Consider the following 14,327-nt stretch of genomic DNA (forward strand, 5'->3'; position numbering starts at 1 on the left):
TGGGGGGGTATTCTCCAGTTACACAGACTGCCAAGCCTCATGTTATGAAGTGCAGGAATTCAGGTCGCATTTTGGCCACAGATTAAAACTGCTAACTCAGTAGTGCTTTTAAACTTGCTGGAGCAGGCATAGTTGTCCTGGAGGTGTGAATTGTATCATCCAAGTGTTCTTCTGAAATATGTCTCAAGGTAAGGGCCCAGATCCACAAAGAAACTTTAGGCATGGAAATGTCACATGTCTCCCAGGGTGGACTTTTCCATACACTGTTAGAGGAGTTTGAAATGCTCAAAGGCATTTGTGGTGAGTGATGGTTGTGCCTAACTCAGCCAGCTGGAAGCAGGCTACAGGAGTGCGTCTAAAACACCGTCCTTGTCCTATACTCAATACCTTAAATGCAATTAGGCAGTCAATAAATTTGGGATTTAAAACCTCAAACCTCCTCCTAAAGGGGAGGAGGGTGGATCTACAGTGATTTCTTTGCTTACAATGGACTTGACTTTTCTTTCAAAACATGGAGCATGATTCTGCACACAAAATTTTGGAAGACACTTCTTGTAGTAGCAATTTTGTTTTAGTTAGAGAAAGGTAGAGAAGGCAAAATCATGGAGAAAAAGATATTAAGCTAGAGTTTGTATTTGTTGGAGAATCAAAGTTGCACAAGCACTTCTGTATTAGTTACCTTGCTCACTAGTTTGCTATAGTTTACTGCAGTTGTGATGAGAACTGTTTCTCCATTCCCCATACATCTACTTGGGGCACTTTTTCCGATGCAGTTTAAAAGTCTTTTGAATTCCCTGGGATAGCTTGTTAAACAATACTTCCAGGCAGCGTCCAGCTCTTTGCTGGGGTCTTTTGGGGATGTGCCATGTCCTTCATAGAGAGGAGTTGCAGCTGTCAGACCTGCCCACAGATGCACTGATTGTGGTGGACAATTCTGACAAAATGAAGCATTGTCTTGAGGTCAGTTGAAAGAACGGTGCTTTTTTCTGACAGCTGTTTAGATAATCAAAATTGCCCAGAAGTTACTGGGTTGTCTCCCTCTGGAAGGAAGCTTTACAGAGTGGAAATAGGTATATTTCTATGTTTTCCCACTTTTTGTAGCATTTATTTTGTCTTGCTTAGGTTAAGGCTTAGCCATAGGTTTTTCAGCCACAGTAGATTTCTGCTAAATACTGGGAAATGGAAGTGGTGCTGGTTACGCATGGGAAAATGCACAGAAGGCTGCAGTACTGGGCATTGCCTGGGTCTATTCAGTATTGTTGAACCAGCTACACAAACTATCAAACGGACAAACCTCAGCTCTACAGGTAATGGAGATGTAGTTCTCGTTACAAGCCTGTGGTTCAGCCTGAGGGAAGCAGCCAGAGCCTGCGTGTTCAGCAGCTTATGTAGCTTTTAGGAGGGATGACAAGATTTGGTGGTCAGGGGAACAAAGGATCAAATGGGAACAACCATCACTTAACTCAGCTGGCTAAGGAAGAGGAAATGTCATTAACCAGCATAATAAAAGTTGTCCCTTTACTGAACTTACATGAACCCTGACTGAGCTAGTGGTATTGGGTAATGGCTGAATTTGCTACCTTTCAGATTAACTTGCTCAAGAAATGCAGCTTAGCACTGAACTGTAACCTAAAAGGTCAGCATGTCAAATGGACTTTCTGCAGATGAGCTATCACGTTTGCGTTAGGAGAAGAGTTGCAGTGTCCTCTCCAGAACACGTGTCACTGGTAGCTCACATGTCCTGTGCCCCCCTGTCCGGCTCAGGGAGCCTCATAGCTTCTGGCCCTCACCGCTGAAAGTTTTCTAGAGGCTGTACGTACCAAAAGCTGTAAGTCTGGGAGGAAGGTGGTATGGTTTTGTTCTTTTTCTGTGGCTTGTACTTAGGGCTCAAATTCCTGTCCTAAAGAAGGACTGGTCAAACTAAGGGACAGCATTCTATCCTTTGTGCCAGTTTGCTATCCAAGGATGCAGCCAGGGTGTGGTATTGGATGTATTTAGGGAGAGGGATTGGAGGTGAAGAGACTGCTGTGATGAAAGCAGATTTAGCACCTGTCAGGTCAAAGGCATCTTCAGCGTGGGTGTTGAAATCTCCTAGGACAGTGAGCCTTTTGTGAACTCCATCATCACGTCAGACAGCATCTCTGTCATTTCACTGGGAAACCCTTGTGTCTGGATGTCTCTGCTCTAGCAGAATGCTCCGGTTATTCTTCCCTTTGCCCTTACTGATTAAACAGAGGATCTCCAAGGATTTTACTTCAGCAGAGCTGATCTTCAATTTTAACTTGCATATGCCAGATATTTCCTGAGGATAGGAGGTTATCTCATGAGCTGCTAATGTGACACCTTCTGTGATGGTTGCATTCAGCTGACTACACATCTGTTTTCCTTTTCTTCCTTTTTTCCGTTTTTCCCTTTTTCCTTTTTTCCTTTTTCTCTTCATATGGGGGAAGTAAAGACTACAGGAAGCATATCAACATTTCTGGCCCTCTTGTTTCAAAAATTCTGGCCTGTATTAAAAGAAATTATCAATAACAGAAAATGTTAGAAGACAAGGCTATTTCATATTTCAGTCACAGGCACTTAAATCCTGGAAGCAGTCTTTATCGAAGGACTGATTTTTCTTTTTTTTTTTTTTTTAGAACTCAAAGCACAAGGATAACCTAACAACCACTTTCCTACATTTTTTTATAGCCACTGTTTTGTTATTTAGTCCTGTCCCTCCTTCTTTCTCTGTTGTCCACCTCTGTGTGAGTGGGAATAAGCCTATGTACAGCGGTGCTGGCATTAGAGGGGGCAGTTGGCCAATGTCAGTTGATTTGTGCATGAAAGACAAAGCCCCTTTGCTTGTTTATTTTCTGACGCTAATGAAGTTTTGCATGTGGCTGGATTTAGAGCAAGAATCCAAAGGGGATGGCCAGGATCCAGGCAGTGGCCACCAGTCACTCTGGGGGAGATGTTGACAAGTGGCCCAGACTTTGCAGTGCGTCCAAAACGAGCGGGAGAGTGTTCATTAAACTGAAGCGTAATCAAACAGGGCAGGAGGATGGCTTACATGAGAAAAAATATATTCTTTAGTTAACATTCACAACTTGCTTGTGGATTAATTAGCCCATCTGCTACAACAAATGTATTCCCATGTCTTTGTGTTGACTGCTAAAAGTGACTGATTTCTCTATCCACTTAAAATAGTACCCTGGATTCCACTGAAAGTAACCTTTCCGAGGCAAGGAATTTATTTAATCATCCACTAAGAACCTGTAAGTGGCTTGCTGTAAATAAGTGCTCAGCTGTCTACAGCTCCCAGGGTAACTGTATGTGAGTGTTAAGTTGGGGGATAATGCAGGAAGTAGAAAACCCTTAAAGAAGCTGCGTGAAGAGAGCTTCCAACCCCATCTGTAGTATTGGCTTTAGGTTTTAAAATAAATTCTCTCTTCTCAGCCCCAAGTGAGCAGGACAGCTGCTGGCATAGAGTAATTCAGCTATAGGTTTTCTTCTGAGAAAGGCGGCATTCATAAATCAGGTGACCTTTATACAGATCGACAAAGTATGTTGATGAACTTCAAGTGACAATTTAAACAAGTGTTGGGTGTTCGAAGTGCTTGTATTTCATAAGAAACCAACATAAAGGATGGAATGTTTTTAAAGTCTTTAAATGAAATAGGCATTTAAATGAAAATAGAGGTCAGCCATAGGTTCCCAGGATAAATGCAAATGTGTATCTTTTGTGATTTTTCACACTCATGTGATTTTAAAATATTATTATTCTTTGGAAATAAAATTTGCATGTAAATGGCATTGTTGTGAATTTATGTCTGTTTTCTCAGAATAAGTGATAAGTATTGACTGATGTGAATAAACAGAGCTTCTGGTTTTCAAAAAAAAAAATTAATAATGTATTTTGTATGCTATCCAAGTATCTTTTTGCTTTGCTAATGTGGATCTATGATAAAATGGTCAGCTTGTGCCAAAAACCACGTGGTTCAGCTGGGATACAGAAGGATTGTGTGTTTTATACTTGAATAGGGGAAAAAATTGATACAGTCCTATGTGGTATTTATTCCCAAGCATTTGCTTTTCGGAGAAACACCATATAGTTATCCGAAACTTAGAAAGTATTAAAAGGATTTTGGGAGGCAGGAAAGTAATTCTTCTGTTCCCAGGGCCTTAGGAATGAGAGTTACTCAGAGGATCTATAGGATGCTTTTGTTACAAAAGCTGCAGAAACTATGAAAACTGCAGAGAACTGTATCCTTAATAGGGTCTGAGTTAGAAGCAGGAATGAAGCAGAGGCTGGAACTGAAGAGTGACTGGAAGACCCAGGCTTGAAGTTTTATCTCTAATTGCCTCTATTAGATGGGGCTGAGTCTGAATACCATGGCAGTGTAACCTGTGCTATTGGGGAAGGTTTACAGAAGCTTACTCCTTGGGGATATTCATTTTATTTTCTTATAACATAACTTGTTCTTCGACTGTTGTGGCCCTTTCTCTTATGCACCACTGATATTCTTCCATGTAACTTAGATTAATGTAACACAAGGTTATAATTTGATGGATGATAATTTAAATTATGAAATCTTAACATAAAATCTTAACATTTTTGGCTTCAGTCAACAGAGAAACTGTACACATGCATTAAACTTCGGTGACTAAGCTAGCTGCCATTCCTATTACTTGATCACAGTCTAGGCTACAGTCATATGGTACTTCTGTGGATCCCAGGCATTTAGCACAGGGAGTTTTGAGCTTTTTTATGTATAGAAATCTGTACAGGTAATTTCTAGCCTTCTCATCACTACATACAGAATCAGGGCTAGTTAGGAAGATCAGTTGAACTTTGCATTGCTGGTTGCACTACAGTGTGATTATTTTGCATGTTGTCTTGAGTAACGTGGCCACAAAAGTGCTGCTTCTTTGGAAGCTGTGTCAGAGGAAAGCAGGTTCTACCTTATATTCAAGCACGCGCTCTGGAAATGTATTGAATTGATATATATATATGTAATTAATGGTCAGCTATATCGTAACCATCCACATGAATAGACAGGACTATGGTTACACATGTTGCCTCAAATATGACATTTTTAATTGCAAATGCTTCTCCTGGCAGGCTTAAAAATGTTACTGAAGGCTGCTGAACAGCTCTTTTGTGTTTGCTAGTGTTGTTCTTCTTTGCGTGTTTTTCCTTTTTTGACAAAGTTCCAAGAATTTCTTGAATGAAAGAGTGATGTGGCAAAGCAAGTTTGTTTTCAACCAGTATTTGCAGGCACTGGGGAAAAGTCAGTTATGAGGTCTGTCCCATTTCTGGGGAGGGATTAGACTTAGTTCATTAAGCAGAAGTTTTATGACTTCACTGTCTGTACAACAAAGGTAGTTTGGACATTAAATTGCAGTAGAATCCTGTTTCTGATTTCCTACCAGTGTAGAGATTTTCCCGGGGATATAAATTTTAATCAGGCTTTGGTACCCTTAGATATTCACATTTATTACTAGAAAACCCTGCCTTTCTACCCTGGCACAGGATCACAGAATCACAGAATCATTAAGGTTGGAAAAGACCTGTAAGATCATCAAGTCCAACCATCAACCCAACACCACCATGCCCACTAAACCATGTCCCACAATGCCTCGTCCACACTTTCCTTGAACACCTCCAAGGATCGTGACTCCACCACTTCCCTGGGCAGTTTATTCCAATGCCTCACCACTCTCTCAGTAAAGAAATTTTTCCTAATATCCAGTCTAAACCTCCCCTGGTGCAACTTGAGGCCATTTCCTTTTGTCCTATCACTCGTCACTTGGGAGAAGAGACCAACACCCACCTCTCTGCCACCCCCTTTCAGGTAATTGTAGAGAGCGATGAGGTCTCCCCTCAGCCTCCTCTTCTCCAGGCTGAACAACCCCAGATCCCTCAGCCGCTCCTCATAAGACTTGTGCTCCAGACCCCTCACCAGCTTCGTCACCCTTCTCTGGACACGCTCCAGCACCTCAATGTCCTTCTTGTAGTGAGGGGCCCAAAACTGAACACAGTATTGGAGGTGCAGCCTCACCAGTGCCAAATACAGGGGCACGATCACTTCCCTACTCCCGATGGCCACACTGTTTCTGATACAGGCCAGGATGCTGTTGATACTGAATAACACCGTCCCCGATACTGCGCCCTGGGGAACACCACTTGTGACTGCCCGCCAGCTGGATTTGACTCCATTCACCACAACTCTCTGGGCTCGGCTGTCCAGCCAGTTTTTTACACAGCAAAGAGTACACCTTTCTAAGCTATGAGCCACCAGTTTCTCCAGGAGAATACTGTGGGAGACAGTGTCGAAGGCTTTATTAAAGTCCAGGTAGACAACATCCACAGCCTTTCCCTCAGCCACTGGGCGGGTCACCTGGTCATAGAAGGAGATCAGGTTGGTCAAGCAGGACCTGCCTTTCATGAACCCGTGCTGGCTGGGCCTGATCCCTTGGTTTTCCTGCACATGCCCTGTGAGTGTCCTCAAGATGACCCTCTCCATAATCTTCCCCGGTACCAAGGTCAGGCTGACAGGCCTGTAGTTCCCTGGATCCTCCTTCCGGCCCTTCTTGTAGACGGGCGTCACGTTGGCCAGCCTCCAGTCATCTGGGACCTCCCCTGTTAACCAGGACTGTTGATAAATGAAGGACAGTGGCTTGGCAAGCTCCTCTGCCAGCTCCCTCAGCACCCTTGGGTGGATGCCATCAGGCCCCATAGACTTGTGAGTGTCCAGGTGGCATAGCAGGTCATTAACTGCTTCCTCCTGGATCATGGGGAGCTTATTTTGCTCTCCATCCTTGTCTTCCAGCTCAGGGAGCTGAATACCCTGAGGATACCTGGTCTGGCTGTTAAAGGCTGAGGCAAAGAAGGCATTAAGTACCTCAGCCTTTTCCTCATCCTTGGTGACAATGTTCCCCGCCGCATCCAGTAAAGGATGGAGATTCTCCTTGGCTCTCTTTTTGTTGTTAATATATTTGTAAAAACATTTTTTGTTATCCCTTACGACCGTGGCCAGATTGAGCTCTAGCTGGGCTTTTCCCTTTCTAATTCTCTCTCTGCATGACCTAACAAGATCTTTGTACTCTTCTTCAGTTGCCTGCCCCTCCTTCCAAAGGTGATAAACTCTCCTTTTTTTCCTGAGTCCGAGCAAGAGCTCCCTGTTCAGCCAGGCCAGTCTTCTTCCCCGCCGGCTCTTGTGGCACATGGGGAGTGCCTGCTCCTGCGCCTTTAAGATTTCCTTCTTGAAGAAGGTCCAGCCTTCCTGGACCCCTTTGCCCTTCAGGGCCGTCTCCCAAGGGACCTCTCAACCGACGTCCTGAACAAGCTGAAGTCTGCCCTCTGGAAGTCCATCGTAGTGATTTTGCTGACCCCCTCCTTACTTCACCAAGAATTGAGAATTCAATCATTTCATGGTCGCTAAGCCCAAGACGGCCTCCGACCATCACTTCTCCCACCACTCCTTCTCTGTTTGTAAACAGTAGGTCAGGCAGGGCACCTCCCCTGGTAGGCTCGCTTACCAGCTGTGTCAGGAAGTTATCTTCCACACACTCCAGGAACCTCCAGGACTGTTTCCTCTCAGCTGTGTTATACTTCCAGGCAGACGTCCGGTCAGTTGAAGTCCCCCACAAGAACAAGGGCTTGCAATTGTGAGACTTCTGCCAGTCGCTTGTAGAATGCTTTCTCCACCTCTTCATCCTGTTTGGGTGGTCTATAACAGACATCCAGCAGGATATCTGCCTTGTTTGCCTTCCCCCTCATCCTTACCCATAAGCACTCAACCTTGTCATCACAATCGTTGAGCTCTATACAATCAAAACACTCCCTAACATACAGAGCCACCCCACTGCCTCTCCTTCCTTGCCTATCCCTCCTGAAGAGCTTATAGCCATCCATTGCAGCACTCCAGTCATGCGAGTTGTCCCACCATATTTCTGCGATGGCGACTACATCATAGCTGTCCCGCTGCACAATGGCTTCCAGCTCCTCCTGTTTGCTGCCCATGCTGCGTGCATTGGAGTAGATGCACTTGAGCTGGGCTATCGATTTCACCCCCCCAACATTGGCATGCCACCCCTAGGCTCATCGCTAGGTAGCCTGGTTTCATCCCCTTCCCCCTTCAAATCTAGTTTAAAGCCTTCTTGATGAGGCTCGACAACTCATGAGCGAGAATCCTTTTCCCCCTTGGGGATAGTTGAACTCCGTCTGCTGCCAGCACGCCCGGTGCCGTGTAAACTGTCCCATGGTTAAAAAAACAAAATTCCGCTGAAGGCACCAGCCTCTGAGTCACGTGTTAACCAGGTTCACCTTCCTGTTCCTTTCAGTGTTCCTCCCTGCCACTGAAGGGATTGAGGAAAACACTACCTGTGCTCCTGATCCTTCAACCAGTCACCCCAGCGCTCTGAAGTCCCTTTCAATCGCTTTTAGACTTCTTTGCGCAACCTCATCCCTGCCAACCTGCATAACCAACAGCGCGTAGTAATCGCTGGGCCGTACCAGACCAGGAGTTCCCTAGTGACCTCTCTCACCCGGGCCCCATGGAGGCAGCAGACTTCCCTGTGAGTTGGGTCTGGTCGGATATTGGGCCTTCCATTCCCCTCAGAAGGGAATCGCCTACGACAATTACCCTCCTTTTTGTCCTAGTAGAGGAAGTCGTAATGCATGGGGCAGACTGACTCACCCTAGGCAAACCCCTGGATGGACTTGTGTCTATATCCTCATTATCCTGGCCCTCAAGTTCCAGAGCCCCATATCTGTTGTGTAGGGGCAGCTGGGAAGGTGAGGGAGGCCAGGAGGGGATTCGCCTGCTGCCCAGGGCAGGGACCTGCTTCCATTCCCCTTCGCCTCCTTGGTCCCCTCCTGCCCGGCAGCAAGAGGGTAAGGGGTCCTCAGTTTCTCATGGAGCCTCCATCTGCTGCCTCTGCCTCGGGGACGGTAGGGTGAGGCTCCACCAATCTATCTCCCTCCACAGTAGCTCACAACAGTTAGGTCCTGTGCAGCAGTCAACAGCAGTCCCATTGCTCTGGAAACAGCGTAATGTATTTGCTGTGTAAGCATGTTGCACAGCCCCTGGGTCCAAGGGCTTAGCTACTGACTGCCATTGACAAATTAGCCCTCGCATTTTGTAGTGGGCTGATACTTGGCAAGTTTTGCCCTGAATACCTGAATTTGTATGAATTCAGTATCACCCAGCCTTGCATTTACCTTTTTTTAATACCAGAAGGCTTCATCTGGACTGGGAGGAATTTGCTGCTTTGCCTGTAGCAGAGAGAAACATTGCCATAGTCTTTTAGTTTTGCCAAGCTACGCTGCATTTGCAGCATAATTTTCTCTGGTTTATTATTTGTCTGTTTGTAGAAAATTGTTTCTTCAGTTTGCTTGATTTGGATTTCTCTTTCCTTAAAAGAGCAGAAGCTGACTGTGTTAGTCAAATCTTCCTATCTTTGGTCTTAATGATTGTATAATGGCCACAGCAGATAAGTGACAAAACATTGAAAATTGGCCTTGTTTCTTTTTAGACATCAGAGACGTGTTTATTGACATCTGCATTAATAACAATGCTGTGCCAGAAATCCTGTAAAACAGTTGCATGCCACAGAAAACGCTGAAATTAAAAATTAAAGGCACTCCTCCTTTTTCATTTGTATTTTATGAGGCGAATAAAATAGTATGAGAGAAATAATTTTATATGTCCTTTTTAAATGCTGTCGTTTCTTTGCTATGTTCAGATTTCATTGGGACAGTTATGGAACAGTTCAAATCATTTCTAATTTCTAGCAAAAATTGAAGAATTTATTTCTCCTCACAGCCTTATCTTTCCTCTTGGATGGATACCAAAATAAGGTCCACTCAATGTCAGCATGTGGCTTGATGTACTACACAAATAATTAATCCCTCTGTATTTTACACCCATATTTTTATACTGCCTTTTCTCTTGTGAGTAATCTTTGGTATATTTTTCGGTTTTCTCTAGGTCAATGGGAAGGACCTCTCCAAGGCCACTCACGAAGAAGCGGTGGAAGCTTTTCGCAATGCCAAGGAGCCAATTGTAGTTCAGGTTTTACGACGAGCCCCAATTAGCAAAGCTCATGGTAGCTCTCAGGATGTTCGGCTTGTGGATGCCAGCACTCAGACTGACATCACTTTTGAGCACATTATGGCTCTGGCCAAACTAAGGCCTTCCACACCACCAGTTCCTGATATCTGCCCTTTTTTACTTTCAGACAGGTATGGCTTATGTTCTCCTGCTTTTTACCTGTGGGATTGAGGCATTACAGTTGTAGGCTTGTAGCCTTCTCTTGAAAAAGTCTCAGGAACACTTTAAACAAATTACAAACATCACTGATAACCACTGTCCCATTCAGGGTTCCGTGATGGCTTTCCTAAACTCTCCTACAGGAAGGAATCTTGGGCATGTTTACTTTGTGTTCATGTGTTTGTTCATCCAAAGCTAAGCCCTAGTCAAAAAGAAAAACACTTCTGTGTTCCAAGTAACAAAAAGGCTTCTTCAAACCTAGAAAGACCTGTTTTGTTGGTTTCTGTTCTTCCAAATTTCTTACCAAAAAATCAAGGAAAAAATTATTTAATTTAAAGGCCCCCTTATCAAAAGCAAAACAATCCCAAAAATACAGAGATCAAAAGTACAATTTTACCTGTCATATGGCAAATGATATGAATTAAATTATCCCTCAGCTGAATTCTTTGAAACAGAATTGAATGCAAACACCAGCAGGTGCTGCTTATACAAAAACAGGGTGTAGGCTTCTTCCTCTTTGGACTCCACCTCATGAGTAACATCATCTAGTGGCTGACCCTTGCCTTCTGCCTGTAGCCAGCAAAACTATGATAACCTTAGAGATTTTCCACTGACTTTCCGGCATGCCATGCATCTCTATGAATTGATGCTAATAGAGAACACAACACTTATGACTTTGATGTAGCTCCATTTTTAGAAGTTCTGGGTAAGCTGGGTAGATGACTATCTCAGAGAGAACTTGCCACCCAAATGCTGGATTGAGCCTACCACTGACTGCTGCACAGCTAGGAACATGATATGTGTGTATTTTTGAGTTGTTACTGGGTATTACTGAACTGCGTGCTACTGTGATTGAAGTTCCCACATGCTCAGCATGGGGAATATTTCCTATTGCTGCTAAGATAGATCCGCACTGGATGCTGCATGGTTGGGATCCAGTCTTGGGTCTAAGGCTGTACCTAAGTGCACATTGTAAAGACCTCATTGTTTGTGCTCCAAGCCCATTTAAGAGTGCAGTTTACTGACATTTTTAAGTGTGCAGTTACTCAAATGCATTTCACCACCCTGTTATCACTTTAACAGCAGAGGATAATGCAAGTTGCTTTATGCAAGTTCTTGAACAATTTGTGAGCCTGGTATGGGTTGTAGATTGTGGACGTTCAAGACTTTATAACCAGATAATTAGTGAGTTGCCCACAGCCATGACGCAGCATGTGAATCTCGAGTTAGGTAACTTTATGAGCATAAGGAATCTCAAATTGTCACAATTAAGTAGTTTGGCCCCAAACAGACCCATTTAAGAAATCACCCTGTGTAAATCTGACAAAAGATGAACCCAGCAAAATTAACTCAGCCGGAGTATGAGCTTTTGAAAAGAAAACGGCCTGTGCTACTTCTTGGTACAGTTCCTTTCAGGCTGTCAGGCCATTCAGAGTAGCATTCCAGACATGAGAAAACTACAGAGAAGTGGGAGGGGGTTATCACTTTTTAATTTAAAAAAAAACTATTGTCTCATTTACTGTTGTTGTACTGCTTTGTTCCACATAGCTGCCATTCTCTTCACCCAGTGGAGCATGAATTTTATGAAGGTAATGAGTATCTTTCCAGCCTGCCTGCTGATGCAGATAGAGCAGAGGACTTTGAGTATGAGGTAAGATCACTGACACACTGCAGCCTCTCTTTCTGTTATTACAGATATGGTATTTGCAGAGCTGATAGCAGGCCCCTCTGAGAAAAATAAAGAGTGGGAGTACTTCTTAAAAAAATCAGCACCAAAGACTATTTTATTTTATACCTGTGTAATGTCACAGGCTTTACTGGAGTTAGGCTACACACGTGACATGTAAAAGCAGAATTCTGCCATGGGTGGCTACATACAAGTCCAGGAGGCTTATTAAATATGTTCCCTCTTTGTGCAGCGGAGGCTGTAACTCAGATGTTTTGCTTTTGCAAAAGCTTTTGCAAGCCTTTCCAAAATTAAAAATGGTAACTGGAAGCTTAATTGCTTTTTCCCCCCTTATTTTTAAGAATTAATTGTCCTTGTATCTCATGCCTTAGGGGTCAGTCTTCCAGATACTTGGGTGTGTACTTGAGTGTTTGTAAGATCAGGCTACAATTTTGAAAATTAATATAATTTCTACTACTTGCTCTTTGATATTTGACATTGTAAGTATCGCAATTATAAGAAATTGTGCTCTGTACCACAAATCTCCCTTTGCTGTTAATACATTGTACTCTCCAGTGACAAGAGTGGATGTGTTTCTGAGTGACTGGAAAAATCATTATGTGAGGCTTCCCAAAATGATAACATGTGATTGGCGATGTTGCTCTTCATTAGATTTTCATTTCAATATCTAAATAGTCTTCTTGTCAGCTAGTCATTAGCTTTTCATGTTTTCCGCTATCATCCAGTAACAAAATATTTGTAGGGACAGTCATAAGAAGCAGATGGTTCTTTTTATTATTAAACAGTGCTGAGTCTTTGCATAAGTTCAAGTTACTGTATTTTAAGTAAGAGTGATTATAAATAATTAAGTATCTTTAATACAAGAATAAAAATATCCTATCTTCCTGTTTGCTGTACCTTAAGAAACCTTTTTAAAGGTTTCATAAAACTGGTTGACATTTGGAAATGAAATGAATGGGAAAAGCTTTGGTAAATATGCAGTGTGTTCACTTTCATCGTGTCTTTAGCAGCTCAAATGCTCTATTGCAAGTTCAGCCCATTGTTCTGTTCTTCTAGCAGCCTGGGGAATCTGAAGTTCTTCCCCCAGGAAGCAGAAAAATCAAATAGCATCTACTTAGTGAATCTCAATCAGAACAAGCAAACTTTTATTTGAAGTCCTCAAAAAATCGTTGCTAGGGATTAGTGAAATCATTATTTCTTCCCAGTTGGGTTTTGGTGTGATATCTCACAGCACAAGAGTCTCAGAGCTTAAGTTCTGTTTTGACTCCCCCGGTGTAATATAGTATTAAATTTCCCTGTCAAGTGTGTTTGTTTACGTTGCTTCTTCCTTAAATGTAACAGAAACTATTTTTCTAGTAATATTTAAATAAATTACTAATGTACGCATCTAGAAAGAATATTTTAAAAAAAGGTTAGATAAAAATAATTTTCGCCATTTAATCAGAATATCAGTGACATATTAAAATACTAACAGTTTTTAAAGAGTCTACCTGCTGGAACCAAGTCCTCTTTATCACCATTATTAATCGCTAATAATAGCTGGCGTAAGTATTGTAACAACAGCAAATACTTGGGCAGGTTCTCAGTTGCCTGTAATCTCTACTAATCACACCATCATAGTCATTAATTTGCTGTCAGCTGTGATTCAGTTGCCCAAGGCAAATTCACTGAGTGACTGAAATGAAGTGTTTCACGTGAAATTTAAATAGGGAAAGAACTGTCTAGCTTCCTTTGAGAAGAATGCTTTCTACTAAATATGAAAGTTTTGAAGGAGAAACAAGAACATTTCGGAGCCTTTAACTAACAGAGCTCTAAACATGAAATACATTCCCAAAATTGAAGCCCATATGGTAATTTTATGATCTAGGTTACTCATTGGTTGTATTACCTGATATTTCAGGTCCTTGTAAGACGTTATTAAGCTCCCTTACCGTAACTAGGTAGCTGGAAAAATTGAGAGCATTGTCTCCAGACATGATACATATCTCCATCCAAAAAAAAGTCTCATAAAGGACAGAGTCAAAAGGGATTTACTAACTGCTGTTGCCAGTCCAGGGGAGAAGCAGCAGGGCAGTGAGTGGAGCAGCGGCTATGGTCAAATGCTGTCAAGGTCTCTACAGCAGTATGGGCTTAGGTATACCCTGTTGTGGCCACTCAGTCCCACTTTCCCTGATGTTTTCTGGACCCTCAGTTATGCCAACGTTTCTTTTTGTGAAACAGATTTGAGAAGTAATCCAATATTTTTTAAAAATAGATTTTTAGAATGGTTGTTTTTAACCTAGCCCAGCTGCCTGATCTAATTTCCAGCATAGCTCCACAAGCTGCTGTTTGTGGCAGCAGCATCAGGGAAGGAAAAAATGCTCAAGCACTTGGGAAGACAG

General features: G+C 42.8%; 1 protein-coding gene across 4 annotated transcripts in view; it reads left to right on the top strand.

The window, feature by feature from the left end:
- PDZRN4 (PDZ domain containing ring finger 4) overlaps positions 1 to 14,327 on the top strand; it is a 255,132-nt gene that overhangs the window by 200,987 nt on the left and 39,818 nt on the right. For all 4 annotated transcript variants that reach the window (XM_059816841.1, XM_059816842.1, XM_059816843.1 and 1 more), the window contains 2 exons: positions 9,978 to 10,231; positions 11,808 to 11,910. In XM_059816841.1, coding sequence (XP_059672824.1) covers positions 9,978 to 10,231; positions 11,808 to 11,910 — 357 coding nt within the window. The remainder of the gene's footprint in view (positions 1 to 9,977; positions 10,232 to 11,807; positions 11,911 to 14,327) is intronic.

Source organism: Gavia stellata, chromosome 4 (genome assembly GCF_030936135.1).
Source record: "Gavia stellata isolate bGavSte3 chromosome 4, bGavSte3.hap2, whole genome shotgun sequence".
NCBI classification, from domain to species: domain Eukaryota; kingdom Metazoa; phylum Chordata; class Aves; order Gaviiformes; family Gaviidae; genus Gavia; species Gavia stellata.